The sequence below is a fragment of the Mustelus asterias genome, chromosome 10 (assembly GCF_964213995.1).
Source record: "Mustelus asterias chromosome 10, sMusAst1.hap1.1, whole genome shotgun sequence".
NCBI classification, from domain to species: Eukaryota; Metazoa; Chordata; class Chondrichthyes; order Carcharhiniformes; family Triakidae; genus Mustelus; species Mustelus asterias.
Genome location: NC_135810.1, coordinates 4,931,234 through 4,957,284, shown reverse-complemented (window position 1 = coordinate 4,957,284; position 26,051 = coordinate 4,931,234). Strand labels below are relative to the sequence as shown.

General features: G+C 46.1%; 1 protein-coding gene across 1 annotated transcript in view; it reads left to right on the top strand.

The window, feature by feature from the left end:
* The window catches only part of LOC144499508 (FERM, ARHGEF and pleckstrin domain-containing protein 1-like), a 308,252-nt gene that overhangs the window by 242,060 nt on the left and 40,141 nt on the right, over positions 1 to 26,051 (top strand). Inside the window, exons 16-21 of the mRNA XM_078221540.1 lie at positions 4,967 to 5,100; positions 10,487 to 10,568; positions 13,042 to 13,279; positions 18,827 to 18,957; positions 21,383 to 21,451; positions 25,118 to 25,207. Of these exons, the coding sequence (XP_078077666.1) occupies positions 4,967 to 5,100; positions 10,487 to 10,568; positions 13,042 to 13,279; positions 18,827 to 18,957; positions 21,383 to 21,451; positions 25,118 to 25,207 (744 nt within the window). The remainder of the gene's footprint in view (positions 1 to 4,966; positions 5,101 to 10,486; positions 10,569 to 13,041; positions 13,280 to 18,826; positions 18,958 to 21,382; positions 21,452 to 25,117; positions 25,208 to 26,051) is intronic.

Genomic DNA, 26,051 nt, shown 5'->3' with positions numbered 1-26,051 from the left:
AGTCATTTGCTTTTATCTGAAAACTCTGGATCTCCCTCCCTCCCGAAACCTCTCTGCCCCTCTTCCACCACCGCCCCCCCCCCCGCCCCCACACCCCCCACCCCCCGCTTTAAGACGCTCTTAAAACCGACCTCTTTGACCGAGATCTGTGGCATCTGCTTAATTGGGAGACTTAATAGAGGTGTATAAAATTATGAAAGGCATAGATAGGGTGAACGGTGGGAAGCTTTTTCCCAGGTCGGTGGTGACGTTCATGAGGGGTCATAGATTCAAGGTGAAGGGGGGGGAGGTTTAACACAGATATCAGAAGGACATATTTTACACAGAGGGTGGTGGGGGCCTGGAATGCGCTGCCAGGCAAGGTGGTGGAGGTGGACACACTGGGAACGTTTAAGACTTATCTAGATAGCCATATGAACGGAGTGGGAATGGAGGGATACAAAAGAATGGTCTAGTTTGGACCAGGGAGTGGCGCGGGCTTGGAGGGCCGAAGGGCCTGTTCCTGTGCTGTATTGTTCTTTGTTCTTTGCTTCCTTTCGGTTCCCTGGTGTGACTTGGTGGCGAATTTTGTTTCGCCGCACTCCCATAAAGCATTCGTTTATTAAGTTAAAGGTACTAAAATCTGCTGTCGATTAGCAGAAATGTTCAGGGGAAATCTCGAGATGAATGCACGTTTTCTTTAGATAAATGTTTCTTTTCTTTTTAGATAAATGTTTCAGATGGAGTTTGGTGTTCCTGTCACTGAAATCAGGCATTGGAATAAATTGATTTTGTTCCAAATGGCATCAAAACAGGAAATTGAATAAAACACAAAGATTAGGTTTGACTCGTCCTCATTAAATAATTATGTGTTTCGTTACAGACCCTCTTTAAAAAAAACACGTAAATTGCATCCTGTCGCCATTCCCTATCCTGCAGCGACAAGACTCGACAGTATCTCTGTTTTTATGCCCCATTTTACTGTCGATTCGAGAAGTTTTCCATTCTCTGTTTAATTTGGCCTAATTACATTGGAAATTTGCAGGTTAACAGCCATAAATAATAGATCCAATTAACCACTGGCAATGGTTATTCTTGGGTCTTGAGAGATTTTTATACAAATTCACGCGATCACAGGTAGGTCTGGATGAAGGTCTCTTAGCTCACTCAACCGTATCCATCCAGAATCTCAACTCCACCATCTGGGTTCAACTGAAGGTCGTGCATTACCCAGTCTTTGTGGTGCTGTCAGCAATTTCACCAGACTGGCAATACGGAAGCGAAGGCTAATGGACGCCTTTTTCAGTCTGAAACAAATGAAGTGGCGGAAAAGGAACTGAGAGAATGGGATGGAGTCTTTACGGGACGTGGGGTGTTAAAAGCTGTAGTCAAGGTAGCTGTGGGAGTCGGTGGCTTGGTATGGCTACTGGTGGACACTTTACTGCCAGAACTGGAGACAGGTCAAGGAATTTTGATTCGATTTATTATTGTCACATGTATTGGTATACAGTGAAAAGTATTGTTTCTTGCGCGCTATACAGACAAAGCATACTGTTCATAGAGAAGGAAACAAGAGAGTGCAGAATGTAGAGTTACAGCCATAGCTAGGGTGTAGAGAAAGATCAACTTAATGCGAGGTAGGTCCATTCAAAAGTCTGATGGCAGCAGGGAAGAAGCTGTTCTTGAGTTGGTTGGTACGTGACCTCAGATTTTTGTGTCTTTTTCCCGACGAAGAAGGTGGAAGAGAGAATGAAGGGAAGGGAAGTGAAACGTCAGAGATGGACCATGTGAAGGTGATAGAGGGGTGGAAATTTTAAGCGAAATTGAGAGCAGGAAGCAGCTCTGAAATAGGCGCTGATGGGCCGATAAAGGAGTTATGGGAGGGGGCCAGTGTAGGACTGGAACAAGGAATGTTCCACATACTCCCTAAAGAGATAAACATATTACTATTCAGGGGAAAAGGCCACAATCGCTCAGATACAAGACGAATGACTTCCTGAACTCATTAGTGACCTGCTCGATAAGAATTTTTAACACGAGCTTAATATACAGACGAGGATATGCATTCACAGCGGAACTCAGTGACTGATTATTTTAATGTATTGGATGTTTTAAATACATATTTTAATTAAAGTTAGATCTCTGTGATCTTCCTTTCTTTGTTTCTTTATTGGAAAACATGAATCAGACATAAGAAATAGGAGTAGAAGTAGGCCATTTGGCCCATCGAGCCTGTTCCTCCTAGCACCACTCTCCTGCCTACTCCCATAACCTTTGACCCCCCTTGTCGCTCACACAGGTCTGTCTTAGCTCAGCAGCATTCTGAAGGTTTTTTACATAAATGTTCCCAATCGAATGATACTTTCTCACGAGCGCAATGTTGGTAAAAGTTTTTAAAAAAACAAACCAAGACATTTAATTACCATCAAATTGAATTTGATCGTTCGAGGTTGCCCGTGACTCTGTAATGAACAACATGTGGCTCTCGGGGCCATAGGTTCAAGACCTGGGTTAGACCAATGCTTGGTAGAAGTGGGGAGTGAACCTGGAGCAATGTTAGAGAGTAGCACTGCGAGATTGTCCTCTATTTATGAAGTGGAATTTTTTAGTAGAACAGAAAATATTAAAATGACTCGTGAAGCAATAACTATTCAATATTACACAAATAGATTAGTTTTTATGTTCATTTTGTGTTTGATTTGATTTATTATTGTCACATGTATTGGGATACTAAGTTTAAGTTTATTTATTAGTGTCACAAGTAGGTTTACATTAACACTGCAATGAAATTACTGTGAAAATCCCCTAGTCGCCACACTCCGGCGCCTGTTCGGGTACACTGAGGGAGAATTTATCACGGCCAATGCACCCTAACCAGCACGTCTTTCGGACTGTGGGAGGAAACCGGAGCACCCAGAGGAAACCCACACAGACACGGGGGGAACGTGCAAACTCCACACAGTCAGTGACCCAAGCCGGGAATCGAACCCGGGTCCCTGGCGCTGTGAGGCAGCAGTGCTAATTGTGCCACTGTGCCGCAGTGAAAAGTATTGTTTCTTGCGTGCTACACATACCATTCATAGAGTACATAGGGGATAAGGAAAGGAGAGGGTGCAGGATATAGTGTTGCAGTTCACCTTAAGTATCCTGATTGTATTTCCTCAAGTCTAGAAGTTTAAATTAAAAGCAAAATCCTGCGGATGCTGGAACCTGAATCAAAAACAGAAAATGGCGGAAAATCTCAGCAGGTCTGACAGCATCTGTGGAGAGAGAATAGAGCCAACGTTTTGAGTCTGGATGACCCTTCGTCAGGTGCTATCAGACCTGCTGAGATTTTCCAGCATTTTCTGTAGAAGTTTAAGTGTTGACCTAGTCGAGGTGTTTAAGGTGATTAATGGATTTGAGAGGGTGAACAGGGAGAAACTATTCCCTCAGATTGACAGGAGTCCAGAACAAGGGAATAGAATCTCAAAATGGGAGCCAGGTCGTTCAGGGGTGATGTCAGGGAAGCACTTCCTCAGAGGGGAGTGGAAATCCGGAACTCACCCCCTCCCACCCACTGAAAAGCTGTGGAGCCTGGGGACCCATGGCAAATTTCCAAACTGAGACTAGACTGATGGACTTTTGTTGGGTAAGGGGGTTAAAGGGTTTGAGGATGAGGGCAGGTAAATGGGAGTTAAGGTGCAGATGGTGGTACAGGCTGAAGGTGTTGAGCAACTTGCTCCTGTTCCTGTTAGTGGCCCCATGCTACATACACCGAGAGAGTGGGGAAAATGTGGGACTCGATACCACGAGGGGTAGTTGGGGTGAATAGTGTTTGACAGGAAACTACAAAAGGCATGAAGGAGAAAGGAATGGAGGTTGAGTTGATATGAGTTAAGCTAGGAGGAGGCTGATGAGCGACATAGTTCAGGTGGGCAGAATGGCCTGTTTCTGCACTGTATGTTCTAAGTTACTCTATGCGAGTTTTTCATTTGATAGGAATGGCGATATATCTTTGTCAAAATCTTGATCGGCCACTTAGAAGGTTCACAGATGCCTAGTGTAAGCTGTTCCCTAGGGTTTTCCCCTTTCTCCTCAGTAAGAGACCATCCGGTTCGAGATCAGTGATTCTCTGTTATAGTATTGAGATGAGGAGCTTATGGAATTGGTGACTGTGGGTATAAATCCATCCGTGAACACTCCCGGACAGATATTTCTGTTCATTCCAGTCACAGTATATTTTAAAATAATATAATCTGTCACGGTGGTGAAAACTTACTGATTGAAATGTACTTCACATCTCTCCGGAGAATCTCTGGGGAGGCGATGGCCTAGTGGTATTATCACTAGACTATTAATCCAGAAACTCAGCTAATGTTCTGGGGACCCGGGTTTAAATCCCACCACGGCAGATGATGGGATTTGAATTCAATAAAAAATATTTTGAATTAAGAATCTACTGATGACCATGAAACCATTGTTGATTGTCAGAAAAACCCATCTGGTTCACTAATGTCCTTTCAGGAAGGAAATCTGCCGTCCTTACCTGGTCTGGTCTACATGTGACTCCAGAGCCACAGCAATGTGGTTGACTCTCAACTACCCTCCGGCAACTAGGGATGGGCAACAAATGCTGGCCCAGCCAGCGATGCCCATGTCCCATGAATGAATATATAAAAAAAACTAATGTCCTTTGGGGAAGGAAATCTGCCATCGTTACCCGGTCTGGCCTACATATGAATCCAGAGCTACAACGATATGACTCTCAATTACCTCTGAAATGGCCTAGCAAGTCAGCTGTCAAGAAGACAGATTCTCAAGGGCAACCAGGGATGGGCAATAAATGCTGGCCCAGTCAGCGACTGCCATGGTACTTGAATTAACTAAAAGAAAGTCCTTATGAATGACTGTCCATATCGATTGTAATGTATTATTTTTTGTTATTGTAATGAAGTAACCTCAGTACGGACCATTACACATCCCAGTTTCATTATCTCTCCTGCAGTGTTTTCAAAGTACTGTGGCCAAAGATGATGTCATGCCAGAACCTCTGAAGACTTTGCTGTTCTCGAATTTTAATCCACTGTACAAGTTCCACACTGGTTTCCTGAAGGAGATTGAGCAAAGACTGGCGCTGTGGTAAGTACGGGCGGCTGCGTTTGTTAAGACTTGTCCAGGAATCTCCTACTGATCGTTCCACCCCAAAGACCGATCACAGGTTGGTTGCTGTCATTTGCTGCCAATGTGGCCAGGTGCTGTAAAACCGGGAGCGAGGGCATTCTGTCTCGGGAAGGCCCATGGTGTGGCGGTCAAATCCTGGCGTGGCCCAGGAGCTCCGCTCTGACATGGCAGCCTCTGCTGTAACTGAGGAGAAAGACAGTGGGCTGAGAAGGTGCCCAGTTCACTGGTTTCTAATTTCTCTGGGCCCCCTTCACGGCCAGCTGGCCCCTCTATTGCTGCTTGCCTCTCCCAATGCCATCCGCCAGCCTCCAGATGTGGCAACTGTCAGCAACTGTTTCCCGTTATAGTGTCAATGCTCACCACCTTTGTATCTCGCTCGAGGTACCCTTGTAGCGGAGGTATGGATGTCTAAAGCCGTGAGACTATTCTGCTTCAGAATTCAATCTAATTGCAGAATTCCTTCACTTGTTATAGCTAAGTAAGACACCTCACAACACCAGGTTAAAGTCCAAAGGTTTATTTGGAATCATGAGCTTCCGGAGCACTGCTCCTTCATTAGGTGAGTGAAGAGGTAGGTTTCACAAACACAGCATATATAGACAAAGACACAATAAAATAGTTGGTAATGGTTAAGACTCGCATTCCAACCATTATCTTGCACTCGTGTCCTTGTCTATATATGCCGTGTTTGTGAAACCTACCTCTCCAATCACCTAACGAAGGAGCAGCGCTCCGAAAGCTCATGATTCCAAATAAGCCTGTAGAACTTTAACCTGGTGTTGTGAGACCACTGACTGTGTCCACACAGTCCAACGCCAGTATCTCCACGTTATGTTATAGCTAAGGTGCATGAGGAAAAGTAAACTAAGTCGAGACCAACTTGTTTTTGAACATCAAAAGATAGAAAGAAGTGTGAGCCGACTTGTGTGAGATACTTCCACATTCTCCCCGTGAAAGCGGCACAAAGGGAAGTGCCTGATTTTACTGGAGAAAGCAAAGTAATGCAACGGATGGTTGTGATCTGGAAGGCACTGCCTGAAAGGGCGGTGGAAGCAGATTCAATGAAGGCTCTCAAAAACGCACTGGGTAAAAATTTCCAGTGATAAAGGGACAGAGTTGTTAGAATGGGACCAATTGGATACCTCATTTCAAGGGGGCGATGGCCCAGTGGTATTGTCGCTAAGACTACTAATCCAGAAACTCAACTAATGCTCTGAGGACCTGGGTTCGAATCCCGCCACAGCAGGTGATGGAATTTGAATTCAATTTTAAAAAATTATCTGGAATTAAGAATCTACTGATGACCACAAAACCATTGTCAATTGTCGGAAAAACCCATCTCGTTCACTAATGTCCTTTAGGGAAGGAAATCTGCCGTCCTTACCCGGTCTGGCCGACATGTGATTCCAGAGCCACAGCAATGTGGGTAACTCTCAACTGCCCTCTGAAATGGCCTAGCAAACCATTCAGTATTTGATTTGATTTATTATTGTCACATGTATTAGTAAACAGTGAAAAGTATTGTTTCTTGCACGCGATACAAAGCATACTGTTCATAGAGAAGGAAATGAGAGAGTGCAGAATGTAGTGTTACAGTCATAGCTAGGGTGTAGAGAAAGATCAACTTAATGCGAGGTAGGCCTATTAAACTGTTCTTGAGTCAGTTGGTACGTGACTTCAGACTTTTGTATCTTTTTCCCGACGGAAGAAGGTGGAAGAGAGAATGTCCGGGGTGCGTGGTGTCCTTGATTATGTTGGCTGCATTAAACCAACTAGGGATGGGCAATAATGCTGGCCAGCCAGTGACACCCATGACCCAAAAATGAATTTAAAAAGGTAGCTGACACAGGCACGATGGGCTGAATGGCCTCTCTCTGTGCTGTAATGTTCCATGATGAAGCCTATATTTTTGTTGCCCTTCTTGAGAGGTTCTGGTTATAGCAAAAAGTGCCCGTACCCTATTGTTAACTGGGAACAGAGTTTCTTCTTCATGAATAAGGCAAGCACCATTTCATCAAACGCGTATAAAAACATTCCGCAGTTTCAAAGTGGGATTTTTGAATTTTTCACTAAATATCAGTCTCGCCTGTTCGGATTATCACGTTGCTAGCAGACAGTTGTCCTCACTATTGCCTGTTGTGTAATACACAGCTGTCAAACACATTGATCACATTAGCTGTGGCAAGGTCTACACTGCAAGACACTTGCGAGGTCATTAGCTTTGTGCTGATAGCTCCATGCTCCCTGGTGCAATGAAAAGGATTTGCAAATGTTCATCGCAAAAGTTTAATTGGAAACTATTTTTAGCAACTTAAATTTCACCTAATGATCATTTTAATTCAAAACTTGCAAACTGGCAGCAATGAACAAATCCCATGTTACATAGAAGAAATATATGCAAATCAGAACCATAGAATCCCTACAGTACAGAAAGAGGCCATTCGGCCCATTGATTCTGTACCAACTCTCCGAAAGAGCATCCCACCCAGGCCCTCTCCTCCGCCCTATTCTTGTGTCCTTTGCCTTTACCTTGGCTAATCCCCCTAACCTACACATCTTGGGGCACTAAAGGGCAATTTAGCATGGCCAATCCACCTCACCTGCGCATCTTTGGAGTGTGGGAGGAAACCGGAGCACCCGGAGGAAACCCACGCAGACACGGGGAGAACGTGCAAACTCCACACGGTCACCCAAGGCTGGAATTGAACCTGGGTCCCTGGTGCTGTGAGGCAGCGGTGCTAACCACTGTGCCACCCACATAAACTTTCAGGTTTCTACATATTCAGACACAATTATAGTAAACAAAATTCACTTTTTTAAAGGTTGAAGATCTTTCTGTTATCCCTTTTGCTTTAATGAAATTTTATTCTAAAAACTAATTGCAAGGTGGTGATCCATATTTAAAGCATTGTAAAGTCTAAACACTGCAGACACTAGGAACCCGAAATAAAATAGCAGAAAATGATGGAAGCACTCAGCAGGTCAGGCAGCCTGCGTGGAGAGAGAGTGCAGAGTGAAGGGCCGGAATTTAGTCAATCAGATGAGTGCCCAACATGGGTTGGAAAAGCGTGTCGCTGGCTCACACACAAGCGGCTGGTGGACCTTCCCTCCGAATTTTACAGGAGGGTGCCAATCAAGTGGGGTTGCCCTCTGACTCAGCATGGTAGCCAGCCCAATCAGAGTGCCGGCAGCTCAACAGCGCCACCGGGAGTGGTGGCCCCTCAGGAGCCCTGCAAACTACAGAAAGTAGGCAAGAAAATGCTTTCAAAAGTTTTCCAGGGTTGGCTATGGTGGCGAAACCCCTCCAGGGTAGTCGCTGCAACCCATGGATGTGACCGACCCTGCCCCCAGTCCCCATATTGCTTAAGAGAACCTTTACCCTTGCCCATTCCCCCCCCCCCCAGTCCACTGGGAGCTTGCCTCCATTTAACTGGCGGCTTCCTCACGTGGCAGGAGTCATCCCACAATCAGTCAGATGCCAACATACTGCTTAATGGCCCCTAATGAGGTCTTTACACATTTAAATTGGCTGCCTATCTCCTAGTGTCGGGCTGCATGTCTGATATCCGATTCCGGTCCCACCATCGGTAAAGTTCCCCGGCAGCAGAACACAATGGGAGATCCAAACCAACATGGCTGCCTGTAATTTTACCAGCACCTCCCTCTCTGCCCTCCCCACGCCTGCCTCCCTCCCAGCCATGTGGGGGCTAGCAGAATTCAGCCCAATATCTCAGATCATCAGAACTGGACTGAATGAGGGGTTTCACAGTCTGTAAGCAACTATAGGGTTGGGAGGACGGTAGATGGAGGAAAGATTTAAAGGGAGTAGGATGAGGGCATGTGATTAAAGGACAAAAGGGATGCTGGTTCAAGACTGCCTTCGTTCTCCGTCCCCATGCACTCCGACCTCCCTGTCCTTGGCCTGCCGTGCTGCTTCAGTGTAGCTCATTGTGAGCTCCCGTGATGCTGCATCTTCTGTTAGGTACTTCCTGCTGCAGAGATTGTGAAAGCCTCATGTCCAAGATGTATTGAGGTTGAGACATGTTAACTCAGCTGTCAGCGATGCTGGGGTTTAAAAGGATATAGACAGCTGAAGGAATTGGAGACCAGGAGAGTTGGACAGAGTACACAGTCCGAGAAGGTTAGGGTGAGAGACGGTTATAAAGTCGATGAGTGGAAAACAAAAGACGGTTAGAGTGCAAGAGGCACAAGAAAGTAAAACTAAAAGGAGTAGTGTCAGAAATAAAAAGGACTGATAATCCGGGTTAATCTTTACAAGGCTGCTGTACGTAGAACTCTGTCCATATCCCAATTTTGAAAACAATAATTAAAGCCCTGTGGATGTTACAACAGGCAAGATCCTACCGGCCATTCACGCCACCTTCCCGCTGCAGCGAGGTCGGAGAATTTGACGCCCAGCCAATTCTCATTTAACTGCAGCGGGATGGGAAAACCCCGCCGGTGTGGATGGCGGTAACATTTGAGCCGACTTGTTTGTTCATTCTTATTGATGAGAGTTTTTCTGATTGTTTTTGTGGTGAATAATGTCGACCTTTAAAGTTATGGGAAATGTTTGATCCTCTTTGTTTTAAATGATTTTGATTGATTTGATTTATTATTGTCACATATATTGGGATACAGCAAAAAGTATTGTTTCTTATGTGCTATATGGACAAAGCATACCGTTCATAGAGAAGGAAAGGAGAGGGTGTAGAATGTAGCCTTACAGTCATAGCTAGGGTGTAGAGAAAGATCAACTTAATGCAAGGTAGGTCCATTCAAAAGTCTGATGGCAGCAGGGAAGAAGCTGTTCTTGAGTCGGTTGGTACATGACCTCAGATTTTTGTATCTTTTTCCCAACGGAAGAAGGTGGAAGAATGTCCAGGGTGCGTGGAGTCCTTAATTATCATTAAATAAAGTTTATTTATTAGTGTCACACGTATGCTTACATTAACAATGCAATGAAGTTACTGTGAAAATCCCCGAGTCGCCACACTCCGGCGCCTGTTCGGGTACAAAGAACAAAAAACAGGACATTACAGGAACAGGCCCTTCAGCCCACCAGGTCTGTGCCAAGGTAGCGGGAAGTGTAAACAGAGTCAATGGATGGGAGGTTGGTTTGCGTGATGGATTGGGCTACATTCACAACCTTTTGTAGTTTCTTGCGGTCTTGGGCAGAGCAGGAGCCCATACCAAGCTGTGATACAACCAGAAAGAATGCTTTCTATGGCACATCTGTAAAAGTTGCTGAGAGTCACAGCTCATGTGCCAAATTTCCTCGATGGATTATTCCTAGATAGATTTCATTGGATAATACATCTTTCATCCCTCTGTGCATTAACAGGGAAGGACGGTCGAATGCTCATATAAAAGGCGATTACCAAAGAATTGGAGATGTGATGCTGAAAAATTTGCGTAGTATGAAGGTACGTTTCCATGCTCATAACATTAAATTGTTTGTAACAACTATTTAAAAAGTTAAAATCAAATCGTCTACCATTGGATGTGATTCTGTGATTGGGCAGCACTTGCTAAACAACCCTGAATGCGCTGATAGCCACACTAACAAGCAGGTTAAGATAATCAGACAAGCTCATAATGTGGCTCATTTACACAAGGACCCATTCTCAGTAAATAAAGTTTAAAGTTTATTTATTAGTGTCACAAGTAGGCTTACATTAACACCGCAATGAAGTTACTGTGAAAATCCCCTAGTCGCCACACTCTGGCACCTGTTCGGGTACAAAGAAAAGTACAGCACAGGAACAGGCCCTTCAGCCCACCAGGTCTGTGCCAACCCAGATGCCTCCCTAATCTAATATTTTCTTGCCTCTACCTGGTCCATATCCCTCTATTCGCTGCCTATTCATGTATCCTATCCAGGTCCTCTTGAACGCTGTTATAGAATCTGCGTCCACCACCTCCTCCGACAGCGCGTTCCAGGCATTCACCACCCTCTGTGTGAAAACTTGCCCCTTACATCTCTTTGAAACTTTCCCCCTCTCACTTTCAACCAATGCCCCCGAGTAATTGACCCTTTGACCCTGGGAGAAAGACTCTGACTATCCACTCTATCCAAGCCTGTCATAATCTTGTAAACCTCTATCAGGTCCCCCCCTCATCCTCCGACGCTCCAATGAAAACAATCCAAGTTTGTTCAACCTTTCTACACAGTCCATATCCTCCAAACCAGGCAACATCCTGGTAAATCTCTTCTGCACCCTTTCCAATGCCTCAATATCCTTCCGGTAGTGTGGCGACCAGAATTGTACACAATACTCCAAATGCGGCCTAACCAAAGTCTTATACAGCTGCAACATGATTTTCCCCGAATGATGAAGGCCACCCTGCCATGTGCCTTCTTGTCCACCTGAGTTGCCACCTTCAAGGAACTGTGGATCTGCACGCCTAGATCCCTCTGTACGCTAATATTTCCAAGGGCTCTAACATTTACTGTATACTTTCCTTCTGCAGTAAATCTTCCAAATTACATCACCTCACATTTATCCGGGTTAAATTCCAGCTGCCATCTTTCGGCCTGGGTCTCCAGCCGATTTATATCCTGCTGTATCCTTTGACAATCCTCCTCACTATTCGCTGCTCCCCCAATTTTTGTATCATCTGCAAATTTACTAATGAAGAGTTTACCATGGCCAATGCATCCAACCAACACATCTTTTGGACTGTGGGAGGAAATTGGAGCACCCGGAGGAAACCCACACAGACATAGGGAGAACATGCAAACTCCGCACAGACAGTGACCCAAGCTGGGAATTGAACCCGGGTCCCTGGAGCTGTGAAGCAGCAGTGCTAACCACTGTGCCACCCCAAATGAATATGTTCAAGACTTGCACCTTTCCTGAATTGCCTGGGAGCCTATAGCTCCCCCTCACTTTCTCCATGGCAACGCTTCAGCCAATCTAAGTCAACTTCCCAACCAATCAGCATCCTATTCTCTTGTGGATAAATTGCTGTGATTGTTTGAAATTTGATATTCTAGCCTTTGTCCTGATGAGTGCCAGACGAAAAGCTTTGACAGCATGTCTTTCTTTTCAGCAATATTCAAACTCTGTACTACCAAGTGCCTGTTTGATTCTGCGTTGTTTATAGTCTTTGCTGAGTGGGTAGCACTCTGGCCTTCTGAGTCAGAAGGATTGTACGTTCATATTGCAATCCAAAAACCTGAGCATGTTAGCCTATGCTGACCCCACTTAGTGCTGTGCTGAGGGAGTGCTGCACAGTCAGAGGAGCCATCTTTACTTGGGAAGTTAAACCAAGATTCCCTCTGCCCGCTAAAGCTGATGTGAAAGATCCCACGCCACAATTGGAAGAAAAACAGGGGAGATCCCTCCATTGTCTTGGCCAACATTCATCCCTCAAACAACATCACTGAAAAGGAATTATCTGGTCATTAATCACATTGCTATTTGTGGGAGCTTGCTGTGCGCAAATTGTCCATTGCATTTCCCACATTGCAACAGTGACTACACTTGTATAGTGTTTTCGGATGTCCAGAGATTGTTAAAGGTGCTATATAAATGCAGTTCTTTTCTTTGCATCCTCATAAAATGGGTAAATTCCGAGTGTTCTGGCCTTATTCAGACACTTAAAATGATAACCTATCTCCTGGAGATTGGGTTTGCTCCTCTGACTGTGCACCCTGCCTCAGTGAAGCCCAGCTTCCCAGCACACTTGGAAGGTTAACAGACAAATACTCCCCCACCGACACCCAACCCACCACCTATCCCCCACCCCATGCTCAGAGCGCCCCCCCCCGGGACTGTGGAGAGTGTAGATGTTTCTACAGCCCTGGTGCTGTGTATTGAACCCCCTGCATTGCCAGCCTGATCACCGCCGTGCCCCCGGTTCATTTCAGCTGTTCATTTCTTACCTTTGCAGCAACTCACCATCCACCTGCAGAAGCACAGCGAGATTCTGATGGAGCTGGAGAAAGCTATTCGCAACTCTCGGAGGCTGGAAGCAGCGTGCCGAGAGTTTGAGCAACAGAAAGTCTGCTACCTTCCCCTGAACATATTCTTTCTGAGGCCCCTGCACCGACTGATGCATTACAAGCAGATTCTGGAGAGGCTGTGTAAACACTACCCACCCACGCACGTGGACTTCAGAGACTCGAGAGGTAAGCAAGAATGGAGAGAGCGGCTTTCTTTTCAGCACCCTTGATCATTCTTAGGCTGAGACAGCTTGGTCGAGCAGTCCCACCAGTCTCATTTTCCCCACTCCATCACCGTAGCCCCGAAAGTTTACTCCCCTCAAGTTTCCATCCAATTTCCTTTTGAAATGATTATCATCTCCGCTTCCATCAGCCTCATAGGCAGCAGGTTCCAGGCCGTTACCTTCAGTGTTGAGAGATCCTGCGTGTGCTTAGCCCTATTTGCTTCAGTCTCTGCAAAGACTTCATTTTAAGATATTTCTGCCTATGCGACTAACTCTGTTAACTTGACTACATGTAGAATCAGAAGACTAAAGGTTAGCTCAAAATTGACTGCATTCCTGAAGGGTACACAATGCAGGCAAACATGTTTTTCATAACCGCAGCTGCAAGGATTATTTTTCAAAGCCGGAGACAGTCTGAGGAAAACATTTCCAATAACGGGATAAGGGTTTAAATATAGTTTGGATTTTAGTGTGTGTTATTTCAGAAGTGTGTTTCAGTTTCAGTGCGTTCAAGCTCAGTACAGGGGCTGGCAGTAAACGCCAGTCTTTAAGTTCGCTTTTTCTTTTCACTTTTGTCATGTTAATTTTAAAGTTCTGTTCAATAAAAGAAAACCATTTTAAAACTCGCATCAGTCTTGTCCCCTCGGCTATTCAAACAAATGAATGGACCCAACAAATGTCCGATAAACCCAGTGTGTGGCAGTTACCTTGGAAAGAGAATTGCTAGTTATCCATGTGACATTGATTGTCCTATAAACAGAGACAGCTGGAACACTTTGGGTGGAGAGCTTCTTGTAGGTTAGTACTACTGAGGGAGTGTCTTGCAATAAACCGACTTGAAGCTAAAAGAGCAGTATGGATTACCACTTACTGCATAAAAAAATTCTCCCGCAAATATGTCCCTCTAACTCTAGCGAAAATCTTAAAATCTATACCCTACTAGTCTTTACACTAATGGGAACATTTTTTGTCTACCTTATCTAAACCTCTCCTAATCTTGTACAATTCTATCAATTTTTTTTTATTCATTCATGGGACTTGGGCATTGCTGGCTGGCCAGCATTTATTGCCCATCCCTACTTGCCCTTGGAGGGCAGTTGAGAGTCAAACACATTGCTATCTCTCTGGAATCACTTATAGGCCAGACTGGGTAAGGACGGCAGATTTCCTTCCCTAAAGCACATTAGCGAATGAGATAGGTTTTTCCGACAATTGACAATTAGTTTCATGGTGATCAGTAGATTCTTAATTCCAGATATTTTTCAATTCAAATTCCATGATCTGCCATGGCGGGATTCGAACCCGGGTCCTCAGAACATTAGCTGAGTTTCTAGATTAATAGTCTAGCGATAATACCATTAGGCCATCGCCTCCCTATTGATTACCATTCACTGTGTAAAATAATTCTCCCTCAAATACGTCCCTCTAACTCTAGCCAAAATATTAAAATCTGTACCCCACCTAGTCTTTATGCTAATGGAAACATCTTTTCTTTGTCTACTTTATCTAAACCTCTCCCAATCTTGTACACCTATCAAATTTGCCCCGAATCTCCTAGACTCCAACCCCAGTTTCTCCAATCAAAGCTTTTAACTGAAATCTCACATCCCTGGAACAATTCTAGTAATTCCCCTCCTCAATGAACCTCACATCCTTCCTAAAGTGTGGTGACTCGAACTGGCTACGATCGTGGCCTAACCAGAGCTTCACAGAGTTTCAGGGTAACTTCTTTGCTTCCGTATTCATAACTTCTTGATGAAGCCAAGTAAGTATTTTTAAATAGCGTGACACTGAGACTTTGTCAAAGTGAGGTTGGACTGTACTCCTGTCCATTCCTCCTCTGTAGGTGGCACAGGAACTGTACACAATACAATGGAAGGGGTGGTTGGGTTTGAACAGGTGAATGGAATTTGTAACTCAGGACGAGTGCCTGTGTAAATACTACGCTAAATAGGCATCGCATAATCATAGAATTATAGAATCCCTACAGCACAGAAGGAAGCCATTCGACCCACCAAACCTGCACCGATCACAATCCCACCCAGGCCCTATTCCCATAACCCCACATATTTACCCTGCTAATCCTCCTGACACTAGGGTCAATTTAGCATGGCCAATCCACCTAACCCACACATCTTTGGAGGAAACTGGAGCACCCGGAGGAAACCCACGCAGACATGGGGTGAACATGCAAACTCCACACAGACAGTGACCTGGAATTGAACCCAGGTCCCTGGCACTCTGAGGCAGCAGTGCTAACCACTGTTTCCACACTTGGGCTTGCAGGTGGTGGTGTTCCCTTGTATCTGCTGCCCTTGTCCTTCTAGATGGAAATGGTTGTGGGTTCGGAAGGTGCTGTCAAAGGATCTTTGGTGAATTGCTGCAGTGCATCTTGTAGATAGCACACACTGCTGCTACTGTGCGTTGGTGGTGGAGGGAGTGAATGTTTGTAGATGTGGTGCCAATCAAGCGGGCTGCTTTGTCCTGGATGGTGTCGAGCTTCTTGAGTGTTGTTGGAGCTGCACCCATCCAGACAAGTGGGGTGTATTCCATCACACTCCTGACTTGTGCCTTGTAGATGGTGGACAGGCTTTGGGGAGTCAGGAGGTGAATTAGTCGCTGCAGTTTTCCTAGCCTCTGACCTGCTCTTGTAGCCACTGTGTTTATGTGGCGAGTCCAGTTGAGTTTCTGGTCAATGGTAACCCCAAGGATTTAAAACAATCCTGAGTTCTTCTCTCACCACCATCTGTAAACAGAAAGTCTTTGATGTTTGATTATCTAAAATTTCCCCCATTATAGGTTGTTAAATCATTTGCAATGTTAGAAACTTTCAAAATGTGCCAACAAGAACATGTGCGTCAAAGAGAATGAACGCAATGTGAAGAGCCTTCCCAAATCAGCATTATAGTGTCCCAATTGTTTAGCTATTCTGTATTTGATTATGAGAGCCTGGTAACTGATCAATGCTCACTGTGTTTGATTGGTTAAGCCTGGGTGTGGACTCAGAGCAAAGTAAACAGACAGCACAGGAGCTGAGCTGCGAGCGTGAGTGCAGACAGTTTGCGATTGCAGAGATATTTAAAAAGTCTTGTAAATAAACCTCTTGCAGGAAATATGTCGATATATTCCCCAACCCCTCCGCTTTGGTGTGATCCAATTTCTACTAATAACCCCAGAGCAAACTCGAAATAGGGTGAATTAAAAAAGGGTTAGTTTACTTTAACACGCACACAAAATGCAGGAGGAGCCTGTTGTTACATAGCCCCTGGTACATCGGACAATAAAAGAGGGATAAGGGAAAGAAAGGAATACAGGGCAAAAACCACAGATGAAAGAGAAGAATTATGGTTTCACATGAGTCTAGAGTCCAATGGTGTGTTCCTTCAGAGATTCGCAGGCTGAAAACTGATGCTGGATTATCCACTGAGTTAGTGATGATCTGCACAAGGGGAGAGTCATGCAGAGATCAATTAGCCTTGTAGGCTGTGCTGCAAAGATTCAGACCTTCTGGTAGAGGACAGTGTGGCTGGGGTGGCGGGTGTTCAGTCTGGGCCACGCCTCTCCTGCTTCTACCTGTTAGGTGGAAAATAATGGGCAGAGGCAAGCTCTTAGTCCGGAGTCCTGTTTTTCCTCTGAGGCTTAACAGCAACTGATGACAGATCCCAAAAGCTGTGTAATTAAAACAATTCAGCAGCTTAAATCATGACCGTGTGACAGGGCGGTTTTGAGTCAAGCCCATCAACCACCGAGGCCTCTCGTTAAAACCCATTGTATTTTGAGCAGGTAACCGTAAAGCCATTGGCACAAGGTTGGGGTCGGGGTTTCACAAATAGCTCTGGGCTTTGACCCAAGCTGGCTGAGGAACACCTTGTCCATTAGTGCTTTGTGTTGGCTTGGCTGCAATGTTCATCAAATGAAAAAGGAAGGTGATGAGTTAGCCTTTATCCCTAACGGCTCAGAATCTTCCAGAACCACAAGCAAGTCCAAAGCGGGTTAGCACAGGCAATTGTGGTTAGGTTGATTGGCCACGCTAAATTACCCTTAGTGTCCCGGGATGCATGGGTTAGAGGGATTAGCGGGGTAAATATGTGGGGTTATGGGGATGGGGCCTGGGGTGGGATTGTTGTTGGTGCAGACGCGATGGGCCGAATGGCCTCCTTCTGCGCTGTAGGGATTCAATGATTCTATGTGACCAGCTGTGGCCATTTTATTATCTCCCCCCCCCCGCCACCTCCTAGGGGTGTTTTACTCTGTTAAAGGTACTATATAAATGCAATTGTTGAATAAAAGTGTCAATACTTTATTGTTAAAAGTCAAATTGAAATCTTTCATTACGTTTGAATGATAAGAGAAAGGAATCTTTTAGCTACATAAAAACAGTGATTATCTCCCAATCTGAAATTTTCCCCATTATAAGCGGTGACAGATTTCCCAACCCCTCAGTTTAACAATTCATTAAGAATGTGAGACACATTCCGAACACAGGGTTCCTGCTGCCTCTCACTGCTGGACACGAGGTACAGCAACATTCACTGCCACAAGGTGGCAGGCAACACAAACACAGATGCAGACATATACACACACACAGACATACACATAGACACACACACATATGCCGTCTCTCTCACACACACATACACACAGACGCAGTCACACACACAGTCACACATACAGTCACACACACAGATACACACACGCACACAGATTGCTAGAAGGTGACAGGCAATACACACAGAGACATTGGCTGGAATTTTACCAGCACGCCCGCCCCGATTCTGGGGGTGGCCGAGGCTCGGGGAACGGCATTCTCCATTGGCCTTGGGTGGGATCGTACAAAACTCGGGCGGACGTGGCAGAAAAATTCCACCCAGAGACACAGTCTCACACACACCACACACATGCACAGAAACACACTCTCACAGATATAGCCACACACATGCAAACATGAGCATACATGTGCGCACATACACACACACACACACAGACACACACAGACAAAACTGAATATTGCTTTACCAAACAAAGCAATGGTTAAGGAATAGGATATGAATTTTTGTAGAATATATGAATTTAACAAATGATGAATCTTTTTCTGTTGGATGTGGCTATCAAGAACAGGAACCCTGCCCTTTTTTAACCTCAGAATTCTGAAACTCTTTTTCATGTTAAAGTTCAGCTGAGATATTAAAGCAAGGCCCCCTGTTTCCTCGGGTCGATCTTAAAGATTCGCACATAGGCTGTTTTGAAGAAAGAGCAGGCTGGCGGATTTTTCGCCGGTGTCCAGGCAAATATCTATCCCTCGACCAAGATCACAAAAACAGGATATCTTGTCACTGCCGTGTTGCTGTTTGTGGGATCTTGCTATGCAGAAATTACCTGCAGCATTTCCTGCTTTGCAATGGCGCCTACACTTCACAGGTGCTTGATTGACTGTAGACTGTGTTGAAACTTGCTGAGGTTGTGAACGGTGCTCTAGAAACATCAATCTTTGTCTTCCTTTCCCTATCAGCTGCGCTAGCCGAAGTGGCAGAAATGGCCGCCCAACTACATGGCACCATGATCAAAATGGAGAACTTCCAGAAACTCGTGGAGCTGAAGAGGGACTTGATCGGGATTGACAATCTGGTTATTCCTGGAAGGGTACGTTCTCTTTCCTTGATTTTAAAAAGCACCAGGGGCCTGGGTTCGATTCCGGGCTTGGGTGGCTCTCAGCGTGGAGTCTGCACATTCTCCCCACATCTGCGTGGGTTTCCTCCGGGGTGATTGAAGAGCGGGCATGGCCTGTGGAAAGGAGGGGGGTGGGGGGTCCCTTCAAAAGGTGAGGGGAGGAGGGTGCGATGAGGGTGGAGTGAATGGGGACAGGGTGAGTAGGTTAGCGGAGTGGGGTCCCCAGGTCCGGACGAGGTCAGCAGGGACAGGCACGATGACTTTGGACCTCCGATGAGCCCGGGAAGACCCCAGAGGAGACCCCCCCGCCTTCTGACACACAGCTGGTGCTGCCACATGACGTAAGCCTTGACAAAGGATCGTCTGGAGTCGAAACGTCAGATCTTTTCTCTCCTTACAGATGTTGCCAGACCTGCTGAGATTTTCCAGCATTTTCTCCATTATATAACTTTTTGGCACTGCAGTATGATGTGGTTAATGCTTCTTATTCGATCAGCGCGCTCTCTGACAAAGGTGAAAAATTCCATCACCTTCCACTCTGCTTCTCCTGATTAGATTCAGTTAGTCTGAGCAGTACCCAGTGTAAATCCTGATTCTGAACTTGGCTGCGACTGCCTACAGGAGCTTGGTGATTGATGACACAGCAATATTAGTCATATAACCACATTGATCACACCTTTCAAACAAACGTGTTCCGCTTTTGACATTCTGACACCGCTCTCCACTGGTTTGCCCTTCAGTATTCGATGACAAAAATCTCCCAGCCATCACCAGAATTCTTAGGATGCAGGAGGAACCAAACAGACCGAGGCTTCCCAGGCAGGGAAAGAGAAGGTTGAGGGGTGACCTGATGGAGGTCTTGAACGGGTTTGACAGGTTGGAGGTGGAGAAGATGTTTCCACTTCTCGGTGTGTCTAAAGGAAGAGGTCATCAGTACAAGGTGGTCACCAACAGACGAAACAACATCTTTAACATATTGCTGTATCTCAGAGGCTGGAAGTTGAGAGATCGTCGGGGAAACATTGGAACAAAGTCGAGGGGTAACAAAGGCTGTGTTTTCAGAATTCAGCAGCGGCAGGCCTTAGGCGGGAGATATTGTAGAAGTGGAAAGGATATGGATGCCTTAAAGATGCCAACTGTGTGCTAAACATGCTATATAAATGAACGTTATTGTTGTAGCAGTGTGACATAAGAACATAAGAAATAGGAGCAGGAGTAGGCCATCTAACCCCTCGAGCCTGCCCCGCCATTCAATAAGATCATGGCTGATCTGAAGTGGATCAGTTCCACTTACCCGCCTGATCCCTATAACCCCTAATTCCCTTACCGATCAGGACTCCATCTATCCGTGATTTAAACATATTCAGCGAGGTAGCCTCCACCACTTCAGTGGGCAGAGAATTCCAGAGATTCACCACCCTCTGAGAGAAGAAGTTCCTCCTCAACTCTGTCCTAAACTGACCCCCCTTTATTTTGAGGCTGTGCCCTCTAGTTCTAGTTTCCTTTCTAAGTGGAAAGAATCTCTCCCTCTCTACCCTGTCCAGCCCCTTCATTATCTTATAGGTCTCTATAAGATCCCCCCTCAGCCTTCTAAATTCTAACGAGTACAAACCCAATCCGCTCAGTCTCTCCTCATAATCAACACCCCTCATCTCTGGTATCAACCTGGTGACAAATCAGAGACAGTGGTGAAGGCGAGAGAGATGGTAGTTGTTGTATATTTTATATATCTCTGAGATATGGGCTGGTATTTTGCGACCTTGCTCGGGCGAGGCTCGTAAAATCCCGCTCAAGGCCAACGGAGAATTCCGCTCTGCGAGCCTCGCCCGCCCTGATTCCGGGGTGGCATGCTGGTAATATTCCAGCCATGGAGACAGGACACTAGTTTCTAAGTTTACATCAAAAGTTTTAAAATAGAGTCGTAGCGTGTCAGACTCATACAGCACAGAAAAGGCCTTTCAGCCCATTGAGTCTGCACCGACAATAGCTACCACTAAAGGCGCACTAATCCCATTTTCTTGCACTTGTCCCGTATCCTTAAATGTTATATCTCTGCAATCACAAAATGTCTGCATTCATGTGCCCAGCTCAGCTTCCAGAAGCTTCAGTCTTGTCTGTTTGCTTAGCTCTGAGCCCACACCCAGACGTAATGAATCAAGCCCAGTGAGCATAGATTGGTCACCAGGCTCGCATAATAAAACACAGAATAATTGAACACTACAGCGGTGAGGTAGGGTTGCGTGTTTTGAGGTACACTGATGTCTCCTCAGATGATGTCTTCGAGGGGCAGACGAGGTTAGGAGCCAACTCTTTCATTTCATATTTTCCCACGTATGGGTGTTTGATTTTTATACACAATTTATTTAATGATGTTTATTGTGTCTGTGTTTGATTAAAGGAGTTCATTAGACAAGGCTGCCTGAGCAAGCTGTCTGCAAAGGGGTTGCAGCAACGAATGTTCTTCCTGGTAAGGAAACCAAAATTAATTGTGACTGAGTTATCAACTGGACACCATTAACATTGCAACGGAAGTCTAGATGCCCAGCTCTCTTAGCAGATACTTTGATAGTTTACCATTCTTAAACAGCACAAATGGATAATGGAAGACATGTCAGCGGTGTTACCTTGCAGATGAAATGTAAAACTGAGGCTCTGTCTACTCTCTGAGGTGGATGTGAAAGATCCCATGGTTACAGTTTCCAAAAAGAGCAGTGGTGCTCTCTCCAGTGCTCTGGTTAAAATTTATCCTTCAAACAACAGTTAAAAACAGATGATCTGGTCATTCTCATTCTGCTGTTTGTGGGAGCTTGCTGTGCGCAAATTGGCTGTTTCCTTTCCTACTTTTTTTTAATTAATTCATGGAACATGGGTGTCGCTGGCTGGGCCAGCCTTTATTGCGCACCCCTAGTTTGCCCGAGGGCAGTTGAGAGTCAACCATTGCTGTGGTTCTGGAGTCACATGTAGGCCAGACCAGGTAAGGACGGCAGATTTTCTTCCCTAAAGGACATTGGTGAACCAGATGGGTTTTTCCAACAATCGACAATGGTTTCATGGTCATCAGTTGATTCTTAATTCCAGACATTTTTTTATTGAATTCAAATTCCACCATCTGCTGTGACGGGATTCGAACCCGGGTCCCCCAGGAGGAACTCTCCAGCTCCTCTTTAAAATAGTGCAGTATGCCATGTCACACAGCTGGATTTAAATGTATTCTTTCACGGGATGTGGGCATTGCTGGCGAGGGCAGCATTTATTGTCCAGAACTGATTGCTCTTGAACTGAATGGTTTGCTCGAGCATTTTGTAGGGCAGTTGAGAGTCAACCACATTGCTGTGGCTTTGGAGTCACATGTAGGCCAGACCAAGTAAGGACGGCAGATTTCCTTCCCTAAAGGACATTAGTGAACCAGATGGGTTTTTACATTGCCCATTTTGGCAGGAAGAATAGGCTTATGATCTAAATGGTGAGAGGATGCAGAGGGATCTGGGTGTCCTAGTGCATGAAACACAAAAGGCTAGTATACAGGTCCAGTAAGTAATTAGGAAAGCTAATGGAATGTTATTGTTCATTGTGAGGGGAATTGGTTACAAAAGTAGGGAGGTTATGCTTCAGTTGTACAGGACATTGAGACCACGGGCCCGATTTTACCCCAGCTTCGTGCCCGTTATTGGGCACGAAATCGCGGTAAATTTGGGCATCGGGCCTATACTGCGATCTGCTCCCGATTCCGAGCAGATCGCGGCTTCACCGACGCCCGATTGACCCGAGCCCGAATCGGGCGGCCCGACGATTTAAATGCATTTAAATCGACTTAATGAACCGCGCGCCCAACTCTACCGCCAAATCCCACTTTACCATCTTCTGGTCCGATGCGGATCCGTGCTCTAATCGACCTGCCGAATAAAAATCCAAAGTCGCCGCTGCAGCTTCCGAAGAGTGGGGTCAGAGACTGCAACGGCTCTCTGACCCAGGTCATCCTCTGCGGGGTGAGGGGGGGGGGGGGGGGTGGCGGGGGGAAGAGGGGATGTGACATATCATCCTCTGGGGGGGGGGGGGGCGGGTGTGACCGATCATCGCCTGGGGGCGGGGGGTGCGCTGCCACTCTGCGGCCGATCGGTGGGGAAGCAGGGGGCAGGGGGTTCTGCTGCCACTCTGCGGCCGATCCCTCCTCCCCACCGGAGGAACGAATCCCTCCTCTCCGGAGTGGCCGCATACTTCAAACACCACGACTGTCATTATTCACCTCAGCGGAACGCTGAATAATCCGGCAGCGCACAGCGCGAATCGGACCGGAGCCGGCAAAACGCGTATGGGCGCGCTGGAAAGAGGATTCCGGGCGCGGATCCGTATTACACCCGAATCCCGCCCTTGGGCTCCGATTGGTAAAATCAGGCCCCATATCGGGAGTATTGTATACAATATTAGTCTCCTTATTTAAGGAAGGATGTAAATACATCGGAAGCAGTTCAGAGAAAGTTTACTAGTCTAATACCTGGAATGTGTGGGTTGTCTTGTGAGGAAAGGTTGGAGAGATTTTCATAGAATCATAGAATCCTACAGTGCAGAAGGAGGCCATTTGGCCCATCGAGTCTGCACTGACCACAATCCCACCCAAGCCCTATCCCTATAACCCCATACATTCACCCTAACTAGTCCCCCTGGCACTAAGGGGCAATTTAGCATGGCCAATCCAACTAACCCGCACATCTTTGGAGTGTGGGAGGAAACTGGAGCACCCGGAGGAAACCCACGCAGACACGGAGAGAACGTGCAAACTCCACACAGACAGTGACCCAAGCCAGGAATCAAACCCAAGACCCTGGTGCTGTGAGGCAGCAGTGCTAACCACTGAGCCATCATGCGCCATGGTTGCCCTTTATCCAATAGAGATTAGAAGAGTAAGAAGAGACTTGATTGAAACCTTTAAGATCCTTCGGGGTATTGATAGGGTGGATGTGGAGAGGATGTTTCCATTTCCAGAATCTACATCTTGTTTACAAATAAGGGGTTGCTTATTAAAGACAGAGATGAGGAATGTTTTTCTCTGATGGTGGTGAATCTTATCCTCGAAAGGCAGGAGAAGTTTTTGAATATTCTTAAGGCAGGGCTGGATAGATTCCTGAGCAACGCGGGGGTGAAAGATCATCGGGGTTAGGTAGGAATGTAGGGTTGAGGTTACAGTCAGATCAGCCACGATCTTATTGAATGGCAGAGCAGGCTTGATGGGCCGAGTGGCCTACCCCTGCTGCTATTAAACAATCAGTGATGGTTTCATTGTCATTATTACTGACACAAACATTATATTCCAGATTTTTATATATATTGAATTTAAGTTCCACCAGCTGCTGTCGTGGGATTTGAACCAGTGTTCCCAGAGCCTGGGATTCCCAGTGAGATCACCACTCCGCCACATCTCCGCTTTTCCATCCACCTCCAACAGCAGACGGGGCCTCAGTTTAATGTCTCATCTGAAAGGCAGGACACTCACAGCCCAAGCTCGGGGACTGTCAGCCCTGACTCCCGAGGTTAAATCCCCACGGCGGACTTGAACCCAGAACTTTGTGATTCAGCCGCAAGGGTGCGCACCCTCCTCCCCCCGCACTCCCACCGTCCCCCCCAAGCCATAGCTGACTCCGTGCTAGTGTTTATATGGGCCGAATGGCCCTTTTCTGTGCTGTATATTCTATGTAACTATTTAAGAATGTAAATGACCTCCAAATCAACTTTCGAGTAACCTATCCAAGGATAAACCTCTTCATTTCCCATCTCCTGTACACGGGGAGAAGATAATTACGGATCAGTGTAGTTGGAATATACATTTTTCCTTCTGCTAAGGAATTAACGGAGTTTTACAAAAAGGTGCATCTTTTTTTATTATTGGGATGAGGGCATCGCTGACAAAACCAGCATTTATAGCCCACCCCTAATTGCCCCTTGAGAAGGTGGTGATGAGTCGCCTTCTTGAACCATTGCAATCCCTGCGGGTACACCCACCGTGCTTTTTACGCGGGTTTAATATAAACATATTCAACAGTGTTTAATTTTCAATTGAGGCACTTACTGCATTGGAACTGTTTGATAAGAGAATGTTCTTTCATTCCCCGTCCCTCTTTCTCTTGCCCTATTGTTCCAGTTCAATGATATTCTCTTGTACACCAGTAGAGGATTGACTGCAACCAATCAGTTCAAAGTTCATGGACAGATTCCCCTGTATGGCATGACCGTAAGTATTGAGTTCAATATAAATTGAGGTTGAATCTGATTCCACTTCCCCCCCGTCCCGTGGTACATTGAATTCCTGTAAACAGCAGCATACAAGTCAACTCAACGTGTAAGACGACCCCATTTTCCCAGCCCCCTCCACAAATCGTGTATACACTTAGCATACAAGTCATAGAATCATAGCATAGAATCCCAGAAGGAGACCATTCAGCCCATCGAGTGCACCGACCACAATCCCACCCAGGCCCTATCCCCATAACCCCACATATTGACCTGGCTAGTCCCCCTGACACTAAGGGACAATTTAGCATGTTCAATAAACCTAACCTGCACATCTTTGGAGTGTGGGAGGAAACCGGAGCACCCAGAGGAAACCCACGCAGACACGGGGAGAATGTGCAAACTCCGCACAGACAGTGACCCAAGCCGGGAATCGAACCTGGGTCCCTGGCACTGTGAAGCAGCAGTGCTAACCACTGTGCCACCGTGCCGCCCCTTTTCAGCCATGACATGCTACACTCACACTCGGCCTCAATTTTTCTCCCTACAAGTGTACGTTTTACTTACTGGTGCCTCACAACTGGGCACAAGGGACAAGCAGGCATTATGGGCTGTGTTGCAAGAATTTAAGAGGCGCCCGTTCTTTGCGTCGCATCCTAGTGATGTTTCAGAATGGTGACAACCCATAGGCCAGACTGGCGTTCACTTTTATACTCTGTGTATAAGTCGACCCCCGCTTTTGTAGGGGTTCCCCAGGCATCAAGGGTTGACTCATATGCTGACAATATGGTAGCTGTATCTAAGAAATTGTACCTCCTCTGAGTTCCATCGCTCCACCATTGGCG